Source organism: Electrona antarctica, assembly GCF_951216825.1.
Source record: "Electrona antarctica genome assembly, chromosome: 22".
In the NCBI taxonomy this organism is placed as follows: domain Eukaryota; kingdom Metazoa; phylum Chordata; class Actinopteri; order Myctophiformes; family Myctophidae; genus Electrona; species Electrona antarctica.
This window is the reverse complement of record NC_136805.1, coordinates 28,583,641-28,604,237: the sequence shown is the minus strand read 5'-3', so window position 1 is coordinate 28,604,237 and position 20,597 is coordinate 28,583,641. Positions and strand designations below refer to the sequence as shown.

At 40.2% G+C, this 20,597-nt stretch overlaps 2 protein-coding genes across 6 annotated transcripts; one reads left to right on the top strand and one right to left on the bottom strand.

The window, feature by feature from the left end:
* Positions 1-1,200: 1,200 nt before the first annotated feature.
* taco1 (translational activator of mitochondrially encoded cytochrome c oxidase I) lies at positions 1,201-5,655 on the bottom strand. Its single transcript, XM_079492694.1, has 6 exons — positions 5,559-5,655; positions 4,926-5,266; positions 4,688-4,794; positions 3,860-3,993; positions 2,519-2,681; positions 1,201-1,748 (listed from the first exon to the last, which is right to left on the bottom strand). Exons 1-6 carry the CDS (start codon positions 5,624-5,626, stop codon positions 1,539-1,541), a joined length of 1,023 nt encoding a protein of 340 aa, XP_079348820.1. The 5' UTR covers positions 5,627-5,655; the 3' UTR covers positions 1,201-1,538.
* On the top strand, positions 5,224-19,724 carry pth3r (parathyroid hormone 3 receptor). 5 transcript variants are annotated; one of them, XM_079492690.1, is made up of 15 exons: positions 5,291-5,498; positions 7,092-7,342; positions 10,165-10,350; positions 11,286-11,391; positions 13,121-13,231; positions 13,624-13,748; positions 14,431-14,522; positions 16,053-16,188; positions 16,587-16,743; positions 17,298-17,358; positions 17,484-17,550; positions 17,653-17,747; positions 17,898-18,039; positions 18,161-18,202; positions 18,301-19,724. In XM_079492690.1, exons 2-15 carry the CDS (start codon positions 7,277-7,279, stop codon positions 18,796-18,798), a joined length of 1,884 nt encoding a protein of 627 aa, XP_079348816.1. In that variant the 5' UTR covers positions 5,291-5,498; positions 7,092-7,276; the 3' UTR covers positions 18,799-19,724. The 5 variants fall into 5 exon arrangements, with proteins under 5 accessions (XP_079348819.1, XP_079348816.1, XP_079348815.1 ...); XM_079492689.1 differs by having other exon boundaries at positions 14,428-14,522; XM_079492691.1 differs by lacking the exon at positions 10,165-10,350 and having other exon boundaries at positions 14,428-14,522.
* Positions 19,725-20,597: the final 873 nt, after the last annotated feature.

Genomic DNA, 20,597 nt, shown 5'->3' with positions numbered 1-20,597 from the left:
GGTGCTCACTATAATGCTCATAAGATGGCACAATTTCTGTCTACTGTCTGATTTCAATTAATAATATACATGAATACATTTGTATTCATGCAAGAACAGCTTCTACTTCAGCATGCACATTTTCCAGGAAGATAGGTTCTATTAGCTTGGAATATCCATTGATGATATTTTTAGTAGGCACATTTCTGAACTGCCCATAGCCCACCAATGACATGCAGAGTGCCAGGTTGAGCATGATTAAGGATCAATTATAAGATAAGGTTGAAAATGTGTAAACAGTGTATGAAGGGGCAATCATAATCTGATGTTAAACAAGAGCTGTCTCGAGATATATATCTATATTTTCTTTATTAATCCATGATCCTCATTGACAGTTGAATCTCCATCCAAAGTGATACTTTCACTGTGGTAGAACATTCAAAAATGTACCTAGAATTTAATAAGAACCTATATACAGTACTACATGTCACTTTAGAGAACCCCAGTGACAGACTTGAGAAAACAGTTTTGCTCCCAATCAATGAATTGTTATCTCACCACAAGTCTCTGGTTATTAGGTGTAAAACAGTGTGCAGACGTTATATATTCATCTCTTATACTGTACTGTATGTCCTCTGTTTAGCACTGGTTTGCTTTTATTTTGGATGTGTATGTCTTTGGAAATTGTTTTTGAAAATCCAATGTACAATAACCTCAATAAATTCTGTGGAGCATATTTGTCCAGTGTCATTCGTTTGTGTCTTCAAAGCTGTTAAATCAGTCTACAGGGCTGAACCTCCTGAACTTCTATAGAGATGTTTGTTTTAAAGTTGCACTGTCACTCTAAATATGGAACTCACGTTCCTTTTATAGAGCGCATAACAAATGTCCGAAACACTTGTTTCCATACGGACAAAGTCCATTTCATTCAATAGAGGGTATACGTGTGGCATCATCATACCCGGAAGTAATGCAGAAATGCCTACTGAGTGGCAAAACAAAGACTTTCTGGCCTTGACAGCCCATACATCCTAACAGAAAAGTCCTATCTGATTTCTAAACGACATTAAACAACGTTAAACTCACTTTGACACTCGATTTTCCATTCACTTTATGCATGTGCATACTAGGGCATTAAGCAACTAGTCGACTAGTTTACTAGTCGACTAGTAAATCCACTAGTCGACCTTGCTGGTACTAGTCAACTAGTTGATAAGAAAAAAAACTTTTTTTATTTTTTTCCCGATTTTGTAGGCCTCTATCAGGTAGATTATAGTTATAGTCACCAATGTACACAGTTTTTAAATGTACAAATATTTATTTCCAAAACATAAAACATAAAAGGTGGTTTAACAACTAGTCGACTAGTAAACTAGGCAACTAGTCAACTAGTAAAAATGACTAGAAGTGAATGCCCTAGTGCATACCCTGCTCTATCTATTCCATATATGATGAACACTCAGAAATAGCAGGATCTCATGATGTACGCCGGTAGCTGCAAACAGGCTGCTTTTCTCATGAAATTCACGGCTCAAAATCCTGTGTCCATAAAAGAGTGTTCAGCTCTGGGCCTGGATATTGTCCCAGACTCGAACCACGTCAGGACAGTTGTTGAGGGCTTCTATTAGGACTGAGGCTCCCTCCAGGTGGTGCTGAGCCAGGGACACATGCTTGTGGGCAACAAACTCCATCCCTGCTGAGATGATTTGTATCCCGAGCTCCTCCAGCGAGGTCCGCACCGTCTTCAGCTCTTTCATGTCACAGATAAACTAAGACGAGAAAAGAAACAATTACCAAAACAGTGGGAATGTTATTCTTAATGTACGGAATAAGGTACTGCACATCACAGTTAAGTGTGCAGGTTGTGGTGAACATTTAAACATGACATGAAAAATATCACTGGGTGAATCAATTGATGAAAATGCTGAGATAAAATTTCCTAATTGGCACAATCTTCAGTATCCTATCCATTATAATACCTTACTTGAGATATTCTGAATACCACTGCTGATGGAAAATGTTGTTATTGACGATGATAAGAAAAGCAGGCTTCTTCTCGAGTTAGCAGCTGTGTATTTTATTAGCAAAATGTTAATGGATACCAGCGCAAGAAAATATATTACACACACTCTGTGCCCTCAGTACCTCAGAGGAAATGATTGCTCCCCCCTTAGTCAAGTGACTGCCCCCCACATCCTTATATATAACCCCCTTCATTTTTTCCCCAACCTATAGATATCTTTTTTTTTCCTTCTTCTTTTTTACTTTATATGATGATTTGAATTTTGTCGTTATTTCTCATGTCATGATTATGAATTGAATACCCAGGACGTCCTGAATGGAAACAAGACCGCAAGTATTTTCGGTGATCCCTTTGGACGTGTGTTTGACCGTACTCTGAATACTTTATTGGCAGAAATGTAAACAGTACAATCAATCAACTTCTCAATTTGTTCTGTGTGAGCTACTGACAGGATTTAGGTTTAAATGTGTGTTTGCTGCTGATTCCTGTGCTCCACCTTCAGGTGTTCAGTCTGACCTGTAGGACGGGCTTGTCGTCCTCGTCCTCCATCTCCTGGACGTCCTCGGCTCCTGCTTCTATAGCCAGCTCTAGAGCTCTGTCTGATGTGATGTCTCCAGTCAGGGCCACTATCACTCCCTTCCTGTTGAAGTTATGGCGAGCGCCGTCTGCTAGTGCCCCCCTGTGGAAAAGCACAGAATTAGCCACTCAATGAGATTTATCTGCACAGCAATCATAGGAAATGTACATACATACATCGTTTTAGTTACCATCAGACGACCAGGATGAACCTGAACTGGCAAGGGACTACCTTTTTTGCAGGGCCTCGGTTTCGATGGGCGCTGATGGGACACTTGTTTTACAGCGCCGGCTACTAATAGTAGGGCGGGGTTATATAAACTCACAAAAACTATGCCTAACCCTAACCTCATTAAAACTATATGCCTAAACCTAACTCTGACCTGTAAAACAAGCGCCCCCTCAGCGACCATCGACTCCCAGGCTCAGCAAAAAATACTCTCCCGTGCAGAAATCGGACACCAGGAAGTTGAAATTAGCATCACAAGAGATTTGTGAGGCATGGTGCATTTCAAAGAACACTGAAATATTATAATGCTTATCTTTGACTTGTCTCGCCTATATCACAATGCCGATAGGGTTGCGCAAAAACCCGCCCTGCAGCACTGTTTAATGCAATTTATTTGTGCGTGTTATAAGTATTTTTTGTTGAATTACTGACAAAGTTGTAAGTCAACAGTATGTATATCCATAACATAAGCAAGCACTGCAGCACGCTAGCAGACAATACACTAGTTCTTTCTTTCAATCATTTTATTATTACCAGTAAGACGCCTAAGGGCGAGAAGCAACCTCGCCCTAAAGAGCGAGGTCGCGTGCACGCATCCGCCTTGTTGACGGCAGACTGCTGGGCGAGCGCTGGCGCTTTGGCATGGGGTGTCAGATCAACATAGAATGAATTCTGTACTGGCCATATAAGGAGCATGTCTTGAATGCAAATACTTATGCACATTAAAGGCAGTGACTGTACAACCCGTTACAAAAAGCTTTTAAAAGTGGTCAAAAAGGCACTGAGGCACTCTTTTTTCCACATCCGGAGACCCCCACTCTGGTAAAAAATATATTTTATGGACAATACAATCAAATATTTTTGTCCCTACTATAAGAAAATTAATTTTAACTTCATCAGAGTGTCTCAGATGTACTTTTTTGACTGCCACTTTACACATCCTTTTAAAGAGGTACCAGTAACATTACTAAAGCAATAAGCCCCAAAAGGCTGTGGTTTACATTGGTCATTTTAGAACAGAGCATCAAGACACTTTTCCTGAAATTCCTGACCCATTCCTGTGTAGTGCGGTCTTGAGCTCCGCGAGGCTACGGTTGATGTTCTCAGTCAGGATGTCGATGAGCATTTCACATCCACCAGGCCCCCGGGCTTCATAGCTGTGCTGGGTTCCTGATTTGGTTTTCTCCTGTGAAGACAGGACAGACGGCTTATTAGGAATTAAGTAATTAACCCATTAAAATCTGAGGCTGATTCTACAAATGCCTTCTACACCAGCAGTTCTCAAAAACCCAAAACACAAATTGATCTCTCTCTCTCTCTATATATATAAAAAATTATAATTAAAAAATATTAGATGTACAAGCTTGCAGCACAACACAAAGTGACGCAATGTGAGCTTGTGGATCTGATATTTTTGAATAGCAATTAGCAAATGCTAAAATCTCCTAATGACAGATGCTTTCCAGCTTTTAATAGGTTAATCTGTTCACCTGTGTTCTTACTCTCCCACTTCAATTACAAGGTATGAAGGGTTTCCTTTCTATTACGAAAAGAGAAAGTATTCATGATAATTCTACTGGGTTGTTTTGGTGTTGGGATAATATACAGTAAGCCAGAAGGCTGGTAGCATGGTACACACCGGCAAGAGTGTTAATTTAGTACACAAATACCTCCTGTATTGAATGGAGGCATCATCAATATATCGTATTTGACGTCAAATAATCGCGACGCATTTTCGTATCGTTTTCTCGTGCATCAAATGTGTTGTATTCAATTGAAAATACTATAATCTAAAAAAATATGTGCAAGGATTGGACACAATACAAATAGCCTATGCTAGATGGATAAAACGTATTTTTTTATTTGACAGCATAACGTACCGCACTCTTGATGGCAAGCTCTATAGATGCTCTAGGCATATTCTTGTTTCTGCATTGCTCTATTGCATGGGCCAATGCTACATTAAGATCCGGGTTAGATCCTCCTTCTGCAAAGACCACAGGGCTGGTTGAGAATAAAGTAAGCCAAATATGGGAAAAACTCTTGCAATTATGTAATTAATTGTTTGAATATTTCTCATGCACACATTTTGTTTTAGCTTTCCCCCATAAAGTGTACCTTTAACAGCTATCCTTATCATCATGCCAAACTTTAGCCAAATTCTAGCTCGTGCTGCATCTTTGGGTCCTTTTATGTTTTTGACCTTAGACCATTTGTTGTGGCCAGCACTTAAGTTAGCACACAGGTGTAGTGTTCTGACAGGTGAGAGTGAGACAGTCCACGGCAAAAAGTGATGTGAACTTGAGGGTGCTGTTTCGGTGTGAGTAGGCCATATCCTTGCGCCTACTGAAGAGCTAGTCCAGGATATCCTTCCACCTATTGAAGAGGTAGTCCAGGCAATTCGGCGTGAGCAGACGTTCAACACAGCCCTGCGCATCACTTCTCCTGCCATCATTGCCCTTGAGATACAAAATCAAGGTTTAGACAGCGGTAATGTATAGCAGTTCAATAATAACAACGGTTGCTTGCTATGCTGTAGCTGAAACACACAGCAAATGCAGCTACAGAAACAAACTGTTACTATTTATGTCTGTCTCTTGCAAGCAAGCTAGTATGTGACTGCTCCAACATCAACGTCAAAATGTTCAACGAGAAAGGACTTGCTTCAATATGCAATGTATTCATTCAACGGTACGTAGATGATGACTGACTGAAAGTTATTGAAATTAAAGGTGTTCTGTGAGAACTTACAGTTTGCTTTGGCTGCAGTACGATAACAAACATGCAGGCTGCTGTCCTTGTGTGAAACTAACTGACATTTCCTGGTTGAGGTGACGTCAAACGTGCAGCTTTCAGAATAAAAGCTCATGTATTCATTAGTAAGATTAGCATATTGTTCTAAATAACTGGCATAGTCTAGTTTGTCTAGACAATTTTAAAATAGTTATGGGATCCAGTCCAAAAAAAAGTCCAAACTGAATTAAACCACACTTTTCTGGTTAGGAAGGATAGCATATTTTTATACTTTATTGCACAGATTTATACAAAAGCATGCTAAAAGAATAACCCAGATAAGCCCAGGGCTTAATTGTTTCCATTAGACGTTTAAAGACCAAATAATATACAGCTAATATGCAAAAACATAATACGGTAGGCTGAGTAGTGTAATACAAAAATCACACCAGTGTGAAGTGAGGGGCGCTCTTTATCATCGTACATCATCATACATCATCTCATTCCGGCCAATCACAATTTGCGTCCTCAGCTCCTCACCTTCGTCATCAATGTTTGTGTTTACGCAAACACTCAAAACTGTCCATTCATTGTCAATGGCATTTAATGTTTGTGTTTACACTCTAGTTTTTTTTTACACAAACACTCAAAACTAGTTATAGGTGGTGGTAGCAAAATAAACCCTCAAAGCTGGACATAGGAGGGGCTAGCACCCCTCAAAAATAAAGACACCAGTATGTACAGTAAACAGTTGGGGGGTGGGGGGGTCATTTCCAGTGATAGACTGTTTACTTTTTACCGGGGGCATGCAGTTACAAATTGCAGCCACCACCTGAACACACAGTTTAAGATACCAGCATTTCATGTAGGTCTGGGTAATTTGAAACCCCAGTCTGATTACAGTAGCATAATTGTATGAAGAAAAACAACAGTGTAATTCATGAGAAACTAAACGGAGGGCAAGAAGACACAATATAAGACATAATTTGGGGAATACTTGGTGGGATAATGTGTGGTGTGGTGTGCGTTTTCCTGGCTGTTGCCTGTTCTCTCCAGTCTCTCTCCAGGTATACCCCTCCCCCCTACAGAACAGAACACAACACTTAAACATTTTGAACATCCTCATCAAGAGCGAGGCTAGGACTAGAAAAAATGAAGTAAAAAGAGACAACCTGTTGTACGAATTATGAACTTGGACAGCCAGATGGGCATGTGTCACTCCAGATTCAAGGAGAACAAAGAGTTAATTGATACAGGGGCCATTCTGCTGCTAACATTCAACAGTAGAAGGAATTGCACAGAAGGGGGGGGGTCCTTAAATGCTCCCTCCTCTGCACAGAAGCCCACTCACACCACAGATTGCTTACAACGCAGCACAAGCAGATCCTCCTACATGGTTCCTGGGCCCTGACCAGTGGTGCCCATTGATCCTCTGAAAACTGAGCAGAGGAGAGAGGAGAGAAGGTCTCGAGGGATAATTTCTATGCAGACTGCAGAGGGGTTCCTCAAACACAACTTCCTCAAACACATTTCCATTCTGAACCTTCATAGCCTTCAAGTGGACCGTACACAACAAAGGCAAGAAGAGAAGAAAATGGGACCAGAGGAGCACAAGTCTTTGTTTAGGAAGACAGATTCCTTCACCACACCCTGAGGAGTAGCATAAGGTGTTGCATGCTGTAGAAGGTTGTGTCTCTATTAAAGGTCTTGATCAAGTTGAAGGTCGGACAAAAGTCATGTTGTCAGTAGGTGGAATGAGCACCCTGGTTCTCTTCCATGTCCTGGTGACAGTAACAGCATTGGTAAGTACATCAACTTCATTCATGTATTAATTGATAGATGAAATTATTAATTGGATGGTGAATGTTTTTTCCTCATCTTGTATTGCCAAAGGAGTTTCTATATTTTTGTCTTTAGCATATTGGTTTATTGACAAAAAATTGAAAACCAAATAATTTCATAGTAAGCATTTTAACTTTACTTTAATATTATGTTTAATGTTTTACTTCACTAATTATATAGTATTCAATAGCATTGATATCAGAATCATGCATTCCCTATGAAACAGCTTGACAATGATCATGTCTTGCTCCATACAATTTGAGATTGTTTGATTTGTGCTGATTGTACTTCAATCAAGTGAGTTACTATGGGGAACATAAACATTCATCAATAAAATCTACAACTGTTTAAAATATATTTTAAGCATGTTTTAGATTTTCCACCCGCTGCCATGTGCACAATTTAAAATGCATTTGTTAATGTGTTCATCTTGAATGCAGACATTAAGTTGTGGAAGTGCACTTGGGCCAGACGCAATATTTCCATACCACTAAGCACCAGGCCAAATATAGAAAATCTCATGCATATGGGACTTTCTCTTTGACGGTTCACACTGTCGGGTGTGCAGACACATCTGTCTTGTGTGTCAGGCAGCAAGCCAACAATGAGCCCACAATGTTAACTCAAAAAGGATGCTGCACGTTTATTTTTATCTCAGACTGATGATGTGAAGTTGATCACTGTTCTGCTGAACTGTTGAATCTGTTAACTAATGGCCATGCATACATAGTGTAGCTCCCACTTTAAATAACATACTGTACATACATACAGTACATAACATAGGTATATCGAGAGAAGCATCAAATAAATGCCAGTAGCTGACAAAATAAATGGCTCACTGAAATAGGCCTACGTCTATTTATAACAGAGTGGCAGATTGTGATGCCGATAGTTCTTTTGTTTTTTTAATATAATCTTTCTAAGATTTCTGGCTGAAATTAAACCACCATTCTTTCATGACCATGACTTTATTCCGAAAAATACATTCCTGTTGACCATTGGTAACATAATACCACAAAAGGTTCTCCCTGTGTCCTGACTTGTCTTGACAGCTGTTGTACTGCCAACACACCTCAGTTTCCACAATCAGAAATCCCCCTGAGGACTGAGGTCTTGCTAACTTCAGAAAAATGGATTGGTCTGCACCTTTTAACCCCTTAAACTGCTAAAATGTGACCCCTCTGCAGTAGGCGCTGGCCACCGTCTAGTCCCTGTTCAAACTCTCCATCTCTCCTAAATCGATCCTCAGGGTTGATCTTTGGAAGAATTATAACCTGCTGCTCAGTCAACCTGAAAATCACCCTGCACCAAACAAACCTATAAAACGCAATGACCAGGAGATGTCCAACAGTAATTGTTTTGTTTGTGTCTGTCAGCAATTTTTTACAATGACCATGGATGGTCCATATTTGTCAGTCCAGGCATTCGGCATTCCATTATGCTATATAACGCACTTTAACTAATTAATTTAAATTTCTTTATTTGAGTCCACATTTATAAAATACATTATCAAGGGCACAAATATTTTTCAGTTGCTTTTGATATCCCACACACGTGACACATCATGTGTCTCAGTGCTTGAGTCCAAACAAGCCCTAAATGTACAGAATATATGCAACACATGCACATGACCTTATTCACAGCCAACATTGGTCACTTCAGTCTGTCATATTACCAACATCGAAAGAAAATCATGGGTACAAAAAGCACCTTCTCCTCCAAATAGACGACTGCCTATAATGGAGGAGATTGAACAGTATGTTGCGAGCTGCTTTGCCTTACACTAGAGACAACCCCAGAATCCTCAAGCCTCTGACCAGTGACCACACACACACACACACACACACACACACACACACACACACACACACACACACACACACACACACACACACACACACACACACACACACACACACACACACACACACACAGAGAGAGAGCACTGCAAGTATGTGTCCACAGTCCAACAATAAACCCTTAAGCCTAATTCATATGACACTATCATTCACCATAAATCACTGATTTCCAGGGTTAATAACACACAAATTGGCAGCTGAGGCCTCCAGACGGTTTTGTCTGGAGGCCTTCCTCCACCACACTAGGAGATGATGATAGCTGTGAAGCCTGTGATAAATATGACAGCTGACTATTATTATTTGAAATGCTACTCATCCATTGCCAGTTTATAGTTTTGGGTATGCAAAGAATGTGTTAATCACAAAAAACCCTGTAACCTTAGTTGACCGGAGTCCCCCGCGACTATGCTCCCTCCTGTTTTCACTAAATATCTTCACCGAAAATTGCTGACCTACAAGCTCACAACGCATTGCGATGCAAGCTTGTAGATCTGCTATTTCCGGCGAATTCTCAAACTAGAATACAGACACTATGGTTCACGTGGTGGTTAATTATCACATATCCAGATGTATGAGTTGTTCCAGGAGAGAGCAGGTTTATTCAGTGACACTGACTGGTTTCCTTTAGCGGAGGTGGGAGTGGCCCCCAGGAGTCCTGTAAAATGTATGCACACACATTTATGGAAAAAAGAATATTATGCACACAAAATTCCCATCTGTGAAGTTGACGTAGGACAGTACTATCTAGACTGTCCTATACTGTATCTTCTCTCTTTCTTCCTTTTATTTTGCTGTATTCCTTTCTTCCTTTCACGCCCTGTGATCTCGCTCCCTCTTTTTCCTCTCTCTGGCCAGCCATCTTCGTGCGAGGTGGCTAGCTGAATCGCTGCTAGTTTTGTTGTGCGGTTGTGAAATGTACCCAGGAACACAAAGCTACTTGTGTGGGGCTCGCTCTCACCCACAAGCCTGGGGTCTCGACAGACAAGGGCCCCGATGCGGCCAGCAGCAGCCCCACCACTGGAAAACAGGGTTGGCGGGGCATCGCCACATACCGCACCCCCATACAACTATTTCACAACACCTGGAGGCAGCACATCAGATCGTTGGGAGTGAGTTGTGGTTGACAAATCACCCCTGTGGGAGAGGGAGTTTAGCGAGGCTGCAATTAGATCACCTTTAATCTCTTAAATAACAATAGAGGAGCTATAAAGTTTGTCCAGAGTTTAAAACAAACAAACATTTGTTGCCTAATGTCTAATGTCTAAATTATATTTTGAATCTGAATTTTATATTGAATCAAGTGAAAGAAACAGCTATAGATTTAAAAAAATACTAACATTTGGAGGCATTTTGGCCGACAAAGTGTAATTAGAACGAAACGTACATCTACAGTAATAGATCCCCTTTGTACCATGAAACATTACATTTCTCTGTCATGGTGCAGTTTAAAGCAGTGGTTCCCAAACTTCCCAAACCTTTTAAGCTCATGACCAGCGATGGCTCCAGAAAATTGTGACTGGGGGTGCTATTGGTTTAAAGAGTTATCTGACCTCACTACTGCCCTTTTAGACAACATAATTAATTAATTGTATATAAAACACTTGGCTGGCTATTTAGAGCGGGAGCGGGATTTGGTTTACTTAGAAGTCAGTCAATTGGGCTTGTTTGGAGGGACTCAGGGGAGGCTTAGGGGGGGCTAAGTCCCTGCTCATGACCCACAAGAGAAATTGGACATTTGTCTGGGACCCAAACTGGTGAAAATAACAGATTGTCTATTTGCACTACTTCTTAATTATGTATTTTTGAATTTATGGAATTTCTTAGATTTGTTTATTTGTTGTTTTGTAAAAAAGAATCATGACCCAAACACAAATGGGAGTATGGGACCCAACCCACTGATTGGGAAACAGTGGTTTAAAGAGTTATTCGACTCTCACTACTGCACTTTTAATTAATTAATTGTATATAAAACACTTGTTTATAATGTCCGTCTTAAATCAGCATTTTATTTGATGTTGAGTCTTGTCAATATTGTTATCTACAGATAGACGCTGATGATGTCATCACAAGAGACGAACAGGAATACCTTCTAATTGGGGCTCGTGAAAAGTGTGTTAGGAGTATCCGGGTACAAATGGCCCAAATTAAAGGTTAGTATGTTCTGGTCTCTGTTCACAATGGTAACAGCCTATGGCAATGTCATATAACAGTCAATATATCATGTCAATATATCATGTATCCTTTCAAATGAAACTGTCAAGACACTGAACTCCAGCTGACTCCTGCTTAGTCAATCTAAGCCACTCTGGACGATAACATCAGTAAGCAAGCTGCATCCACAGATACAAAATATACATGTAACTTTTAATTTCAAAATGGAAGCCAAAGGAGCTGATCGGGTTGAAACTTTTCCAAAATTTGTTGTCATGCATCATAGATCACCATGCCGATTCCTGTGGATCACTGTGAGACCTTGATTTCTTTAATGTTTTGGTCTCTGATACTAGTCATACTTAAAGTAGGCTACTTTAAAATCACTAATAATAATCATTAAAACTGAGACTTTTTAAGATCCAGGTTATTGGCCTTTATAGTATTATTTATCTGGTGCAACTCCGCTGGCAACAAGTCGTTTTAACATTTAATCGAACCAGTCTCCTGGTAATCCTTAATATATTGTTTTAGTTATCAAAAATCATGAATTGCAATCAAGATATCCATAATAACATTCTTACTTCAAGATATCTAGAATTGTATTTCTCCTAGTCTCCTAATCAAAATTTATGTTTCAGATATCCACAATGACATTCCTCCTATCCACAACTGTCATTTCAGATATCCATAATGTACTAGGAGAAATGACGTCACTTTTGCCATTCATGTGTATTGATTGGGCTTTTAGTTCACTACAGGTGTCTGTAAATGTACAATCAGAGCACAAATAGCTCTTTTCATCAGATGTATTATGGATCAGATAACATATCTGTCCAATATCCTGTTGAGGAGTACCCCTGTTATCGAAAGGTGTTACATTGAGGCGTTCACAATGCCAGCGCGTTTATCATTGAGACTATGAGGCAAATGCTGATGACAGCCGGTCTTGATAGTGGCTGTCTCTGGGGCATTAGAGGAGGTGGAAGAAAACACCTTGTATTAAACACAGTTAAGGCATAATACAGTATACAAAAATAACCCAGACATATCTTGCCTTGAATGTGTAAATGCATGAAATTACACATTTCCCAGAAGTGGAAACACAACACAATGGAGGTAGTCAATGGAGACTGTGACCGTCATACATGTTTTGACTTTAGATCCGGTACACAAGGTATATTGATACAGTTAAATCCTGTCAAAATTGACTTTTTACCTTTTTACACTATCAGAGGATTTTACTGTATAGATGCTGAAGACAATCTAAAATGATACAAAGTGAGCAAAATGTTCGTATAGTAAAATGGATACTCATACTCACATTCTGTGCAGTTTGCACATACTGCACACAGATGGATAAGTAGGAACGTTGCACACACACTTTTTTTTTCTCCCTGGAAATAAAAACGTCTGGGTTTCCGAGGCTACACACACTGACACAGCACCTTCAAGCAAGCAACCTACAGTATATGTGTATATACATTGATTATGTCTTACTACACATATTTTATTGTCTCTTTGTTATTGTTGTTATTGCTGGGACAATGTTGAGGAGCCAAAACTAAAGAAATGTACTCTTGCGTACGGCGTGAGATGTAACAAGAACACAATTTTGAAACAAGCTGCTTAGGTACAGTGCAATGAAGAATGTCAATGTAACTTTGAAAGAGTTTGCTGTGTAACATACGTACTGTAGCTAAGCTCAACATTCTCTTGCTTGGGCAGGAGGCGAGTGTGAACCGGAATGGGACGGGCTGATCTGCTGGCCACGGAGCAGAGCCAATCAGGTGGTCTCAGTGCTGTGTCCAGTGTACATCTATGACTTTAACCACAGAGGTAGGTACAGTACACACAGTAGAGTGCTCATAACCTCAAATTGTCCTCGTATGATACTTTCACTCAACAGTTAGTTGCTTTGTTCTGGAATATCCCCGTCTCATTGTTGATACAGGCGTAGATGACCATCTAGGGGAGATATATTGACTAAGTCACTGACATTATTGAACTCTGCTCTACCTGTGATTGGGCACCATATTCCATTGCTTCTCATGTCATGTTAATGTGTTTTATTATTACTACCACATTTCATTCTTTCCACATTATTGAAAACATTTGATGACTTTTCTTTTTGTTGGGGTTGAGCTTCAGGTATCTCTGTGCATGAGATGTGCAATGCAAATAATTTAAGTTTGACCTGATTAAATAAAACTATGATTCATATGGACCAGGTCAGGCTTACCGTCAGTGTGATGCATCAGGGAACTGGGAGAAGGTGTCCAGCATCAACCGCACTTGGGCTAACTATACAGAGTGTACCACCTACCTGACCTCAAACCAGAGGATCCAAGAGGAGGTATTGTCGTCTGTCTTCAGTGTGTGTGTGTGTGTGTGTGTGTGTGTGTGTGCGCGCGCGTGTGTGCGTGCGTGCGTGCGTGCGTGCGTGCGTGCGTGCGTGTGTGTGTTCGGGTGCATCGTCTATTCTTCGTTCAAATGTTTTCAAAAACATTTTTGAGAGTAACGTTTAGCTGTAAATTACATTGTGTGTGTGTTTACATGTCATGTTGGAAACAGCAGTAAATCAGCGGGGCACAGCAGGTGCTCCGAGGGTTTGATTAGGCATCGGTCTGATATAGAGCGGAGCAGTCATTATCCAGAAATAACAGACCGCTGAATTTGGCGATTGACCAATCAGAATCAAGCATTCAACCAAGCCATGTAATAAAGTAATATGGCTGCTGTTGTGAAATGTTACATGTATGAATGGGCCTGAAGCCTTTCATGTACAGAAGAAAGCTTTCATCATTGAGATGAAATGAGTTGGAACATGAGTTGTGTTCAGGCAGCTGCAATGAACAACAAGAAACCACTCTTGAACCACTGTTGAACCTTTGTGTTTGTGTAGCTTTTGTTCTCATTACTTTGTGGAATTCATCAGTACTCTTGAACAAACACTGACTCAACACACACGCACGCACGCACGCACGCACGCACGCGCGCGCACGCCCTCTAAGCATGTTTCTGTTTTGTTTCAGAAGGTGTTTGAACGGCTCCATCTGATGTACACCATTGGCTACTCCATTTCTCTCGTGTCGCTATTGGTTGCAGTCTCCATCCTTTGCTATTTCAGGTAAGAAATGTCATAAAACATTGCTTTGTTAATAGATGTGTATTTGGGGTGAATTAAAAACATTTCTAAATGTTACTGTAGCCAGTAGCTTCATGCAAACAATGAGAGAAGGCTTTCAGAAAAACAAATCCCAAAACCTTCCAAGTATAAACCATGAGTCCTTAAGTAGCTGAGAGTCGTGACTTCTTAATCATAGACAATCTTTTACAACAAATGTATCTAAATTGTGAAGCAGTATTAGATTTTCAGCAATTCCCATAGGAAATCTCTCTTTTCAGGTCGAGACCCAAAAGAGAGATTAAACATTTGCTTAGATTTGTTTGTTTTAAGATTAATAAAATATATTTTGTTAATAAAGAAATCATGACCCCCAGAAAATTGGTCTGTGAAACCGTGCTATAGAGCATCGGTCGGGACTATTCCCATAACAGGTCCTGCCGTGACTTATTTACGTACATATAGCAGTGCCAGAGGTACTGACCCGCTCTCTCCTTGAGGCTGCACCTTGATGAGTATCGGTGCACGCATGATGCACACGTGGACACGGTGAGCCTCTTACGTAGCCCGAGGCTGGTCTGTCTGTCCATGGTTATCTCTGCTGGGATCAAGCTTGTCTGGTACACTGCTGTAGTCTGCTGCAGGGTCACAGTGTTAGTTACTGTGGTTCATCATGTGTAGTTCAGACCTGTTTTTGTGACAGTGATGGTTTGCTGAGAGTTGCTTGATTTAGGTTGCACTGCAGTGACGGAAAAATAACCAAGTGAAGTATATTTACTCAAGGTAGAATTCTGAGTTACTTTTACTTTAGGCTTCTTGAGTATTTCCAATTAGTTTTTCTAGTTTATACTTTATATACCACTACACCTCAGAGGCACATAATTGTGGATTTAGATTATTAATACAAAACATACAGTAGGCCTACAATAAATGACGATACAATATTATAGGTTATACGAGCTGCAACATTAAAGATGATTTTTATATTAATGTATTTCTAATTAAAATCCAATAATATTATGTTTATGACATAGGCGATTCTGCATAATGAGCAGTTTTATGTTTGTATTCTGTAACTTCATTTTGATGACAGTATATCTTTTAAACCTTGACTCAAGTAAAAAAAATTGAATACAGAACATTTACTTGTATTAGTATTTATATATTGAGGTATTGGTACTTTTTCCGTAAGTAAACAAATGTGAGTAGGCTACTTCTTCCACCACTGTTAGGGCCGATTCATACTCCTATTTTACCGCTGTAGTGCCGAAATGATTTCGGCTCGTCAGAAATTTTCAGTAGCACCGAAGAGCCGACTTTAGGACGGTACCTGCCCCCCCCCCCGAACCTCAAATGACGTCACATTGTAGGCGAACCGACTTTTATTCGGCTCTAAAAATATGAATCGGCCCTTAGGTTGGTGGGATCAAAAGGATGATGTCTCCAGGGTGCTGAGGTTGACTGTGAATTCTGACCCTCTCTTTTCTCTCACACGCACACGCACACGCGCACGCACGCACGCACATCTGGCAGACGTCTCCACTGCACACGTGTCTACATCCACATAAACCTCTTCATCTCCTTCATGTTTCGTGCGGTCAGCATCTTCGTGAAGGACGCTGTGCTCCACTCCATGAGTGATGACAGCAACAAGACCGACCTACACATGGTAAAAGTACCGCAATCTTTTTATGCAAGGCTAGTGTTGTTATTGTTGATGTTGTTGTTGTTTTAATTTAAGATAAGAGTTAGTATAGACCAGTGGGTGATCCTCAAACATTTTTATGTCAAGGACTCCCAAATTGAATATAAATGTATTTGCCGTGGACCCACAATTGAAAAGAAATTGTGCCAGGGACACCTATAAGAGAAGATCTGGCAACATTTTCCAACATTTTTCATCATGACGGTATAAGCTAGTATATTTTGGAATAGCCAATAGCCCTGTATATTAATATGTTTTAGTGAAAAGGAAAAAAAAGGAAAAAAAAAAATATATATAAGAAATGTCCATAGCAGACTTGGTTTTACAGTAATACTGTTATTTGTTTTTATTTTTATAATTAGGTTGGCTGTAAAGTTGCTGTTACTCTCTTCCTCTACTCACTCGCTACCAATCATTTCTGGATCCTCGTGGAAGGACTGTACCTTTACAGCTTAGTCTTCATGGCCTTTCTATCCCACAAGAAGTCCCTCCTGTGGGTCCTCAGTATCATCGGCTGGGGTGAGAACTACTGCTGGTCTGAGCAATGCTGCCTGCATGTTCTCACCTTGTTGTCTGTATGCTCACATCATTGTATTGTTTAACTGTGAGAAATTTGGGACATACAAAGGGACTACAATATACCTCAAAGTTAAAAGATTCTAATTGGCTTTTTGAGATTAAAAATAAAATAAAAGAGAAAAGTAAAGTAAAGTAAATAAAGTAAATAAAGTAAATAAAGTAAATAAAGTAAATAAAGTAAAGTAAAGTAGGAATTCAAATTGTAGTATACTGACTCCACATCAATAACACAGTTTGGTGTAAGGTTCTGTAAAGCCTGACACCATTATATGATGGAAATAGCTGTTATTATTGCTGCGGAACACTGGAATTCAAATATATTAAGAATATAGGCCTGGATTATTTTTTGTGAACATCCCCAATAGCATCCCCAATAGTTTAAGTGGAGAGGTTGCAGCAATCTAGCATAAACAATTTTCCTTTCATTTCTCATGTACATGCTTTATTGTACTTTCCTCAACTTAATGCAACCTCATCATTCCTCTCGTCACCAGGCGTACCTGCTGTGTTTGTGTCCATCTGGGTCAGTGCGCGAGCATCACTGGCTGACACACAGTGAGTCATGAAATCTAGTCATGTGTGCTCAGTCTTTTATACAGAGCAGTGGATAAGCTAACATTTACAGAAATACCACTTATACACAAATATACTCCAATTGTTCCTCTTTACTCTATTTGCAGATGCTGGGACATCAGTGCAGGAAATCTTAAGTGGATCTATCAAGTTCCCATTTTGGCTTCCATTGTTGTAAGGCGATGATTAAACTGTTGAAAGATATTTGAGAAGCTAACATTTCATGCATTTTCTCCAGACGTGATTATTTGACCCCTATTATTTTCCCCCTGGCAGGTGAATTTTTTCCTCTTCCTTAACATAATTAGAGCTTTGGCCTCCAAATTGTGGCGAACCAACAGTGGTGACCTGGACCCTCGACAGCAGTACAGGTGATTGCTCTTTTTTTCCTACCTACACTGTCAAAGCTTCACGTATAGCCTAGATCTGTTATTTTTGTCACACACCACTGTTTGTACGACAAAGTATAAACACTATAAAGTGTACAGTATATAATGTACCACTTGGTTCATTATCTACAGGAAGCTGCTCAAATCCACGCTGGTTCTCATGCCGTTGTTTGGAGTCCACTACATGGTGTTCATGGCTCTGCCATACACAGAGGTCACTGGGCTGCTGTGGCAGGTGCAGATGCATTGTGATATGTTTTTCAACTCCTCCCAGGTAAGACACACGCCTTACCAAATCCTGAATGAGGATTTCAGAGGTCATCATGAAAGCATATAAACTAAGTGCATGAATGGATGTATTTGTTTACTTTTAATTCTCTGCTTTACATTTCCAGGGTTTTGTTGTTGCATGTATCTACTGCTTCTTCAATGGAGAAGTATGTAGCCTAATTCCTAATTTGACTAATAACATATTACTGCTTCTGGTAAGAAAATGACTTAAACCTCTACCTTTTTCTTCCATTCCTGTTCTCAGGTAAAGGCAGAAGTAAAGAAGTATTGGCTAAGGCGGAGCCTAGCACTGGACCTCAAACAAAAAGCCAGGATGACCAGCAGTGGGGGCGGAGGCAGTTACTATGGGGGCATGTTGTCACACACTACCACCCACAGCATCAGCCTCTCTGCTACAAATCCCAAAGCACTGTCACTCAATGGAGGTGTGATGGGTGCAGGAAGTCCCAGCTGTGGCGGGGTAGGGGTCAGGCAGCCACGTCTCACCTCCCTCCACCCCCTCACCAACCTGCCAGGCTATGTGCCCAGTGATACGGAGACTCCCGCTCCTCAACAGGAGCTGTCTCTGAGGAGACCTGCTAATGCTGTTGGCTCTGGGATTGGAGCTTTGGCCATGGCCTCTGAGGGAAGCCATGGAGGGGCCCCTGGGGGCCAAGGAGGGACAGGGTATCCAACACAATCCACAGCAACAGAAGATCCAGGCAGCGGTTTGTCTCTAAAGGAGGTGGAGACCGTCTTGTGACTGTTCTGATGTGTGATCAGTTGAACAATCAAATCCATGTGTTTCACCCATCTAGACCAAGACAAATGCATGGTCTATTACATGGTGGAGCTGATCAGAGTCCTGCACATCTACACACACTATGAATGATCTTAACCACTTTCACCCTGACTTGCATATTTTGTGCATGCCATTATAGGTGATACATTTTAAATATCTTCAAAAAAGTTCACAATTGTTAATTGGTTAATCCTAAGTATAAAGTAGGTTGTAAGTGGTTTAACACTGTACTATGGATGCTTTGGTACATCATGGATGGTTCATGGATTCACCTGGTTGATGTTGTTAGGTTATTAGTCACTGTACATTTGCACATACCTGAAATTCAACCTAGATTCCTTGTTTAAGGAATGAACAGGTAATATAAACATTATTTATTGAGCAAAGTTACTTTGAAAATAGAATCACATTCAATGTTTTCCCCCTCTTCATTTACGCATTGTGATGGTATTCTCTTAGTAAGCTAGTTCTTCTTCTTCCAATTGGTCATGCATCATGCTATCACAATTCCTTTAGAAATGATCTGACTTATATGAAATTAACTGATATATGATGCACCTTTTGCTTTTAGCAAAATGATTGTGCATTGTGTGTCCATAAATGAAATGCATTACTTCCATTTAGATTTTAACGAATGGAAAGTACAGTATACAGTAACATGTAGGTGTAACATTGATTGCAGATAAAACAACTTCAAAACAATTGTATAAGCTAACATTAATTAGGCCTAAACATGCACTAGAAAACACGTATGTAGAAAAGTTAACATGCGCTGATATCCATTGAGAATTATTGTGTTTCATAGTCTTATTTATGTTCCTTTCATCATTCATTGGTGCTATGGTAAAGCCATGTAAACGGTCCAATTTGAAAAAGAGTGTTTAAAAACATCCTTCATATTTATTGTAAAAAATTGTAAAAAGAAATATTGTAAAAATTTAAATAATGTTCATTAAAAATGACGTTCTTGTGAAACAAGACTCCTTTTCCTATAAGAATATATGAAAGACCAGTTAATTGTAAGCTGATGTCGGTACAGAATCTGTGAAAAAATCGAACAAATGACACGGGTCTCCATGATCATGAGAGGAAAGTGAAGCTTTCTTGTGATTTGCTCACCTCGATACCTCCTCATGACTCCTATGTTGTTTTAGAGATGTGCATGTGTGAATGGAAACTATTTTATATAGCCTACTGCGTCACAATCACAACACAAAAGCTCATCTTGAATTGAACACACACGCACGCACGCACACACGCACGCATGCACGCACGCGCACTTGCACACAGTAGTTTACTTGACTTGGGCTACAGACGTGATATATGTTGCTGTTGCCAGGTCTATAGAGATGCTCTCCTTTCTGCTGCTGGCAAGTATTGACTTCCATAATTCAGTCTCCATTTCCCCATGATTGCTCTGCAAAAGTGATCTCTCATGCTTCACAGCATTTCTCCTTTCCATCATAATGAGAGAGAAAAATACATTGTTCCCATTTAATTCTGAGGATTTCACTTTGTATTTACTGTCTGGTGTCCACTGCCTCATTCACCATTTATCTGTCTGAAAGGGTCCAGAGAGGTGATGTCTACAACCTTTCACCCCTGAAAGGTCAACCCTCAAGCACTTTCTCCCTGCTACCACTGCCCCAAACGCCCTCGCAACAGCATCCAGTATTTCACACAATGCCCTTAGGCCAAGTCTTGAAGCAAGAGGCATTTGGGTTGTCTACAGTCCTTGAATCTGAGTGACAAAGCTGACT

What these genes read in the sequence shown, in the direction of transcription:
- taco1 (XM_079492694.1), bottom strand. Translation starts at nt 5,626, where the DNA reads ATGTCAGTTAGTTTCACACAAGGACAGCAGCCTGCATGTTTGTTATCG. An exon ending in TACTGCAGCCAAAGCAAACT is followed by an intron (nt 5,267 to 5,558) that starts GTAAGTTCTCAC and finishes TTGTATCTCAAG; the next exon opens with GGCAATGATGGCAGGAGAAG. An exon ending in ACCGCACTACACAGGAATGG is followed by an intron (nt 2,682 to 3,859) that starts GTCAGGAATTTC and finishes GCTTTTCCACAG; the next exon opens with GGGGGCACTAGCAGACGGCG.
- pth3r (XM_079492689.1), top strand. Translation starts at nt 7,277, where the DNA reads ATGTTGTCAGTAGGTGGAATGAGCACCCTGGTTCTCTTCCATGTCCTG. An exon ending in GACCCTCGACAGCAGTACAG is followed by an intron (nt 17,748 to 17,897) that starts GTGATTGCTCTT and finishes CATTATCTACAG; the next exon opens with GAAGCTGCTCAAATCCACGC. An exon ending in TGTTTTTCAACTCCTCCCAG is followed by an intron (nt 18,040 to 18,160) that starts GTAAGACACACG and finishes TTACATTTCCAG; the next exon opens with GGTTTTGTTGTTGCATGTAT.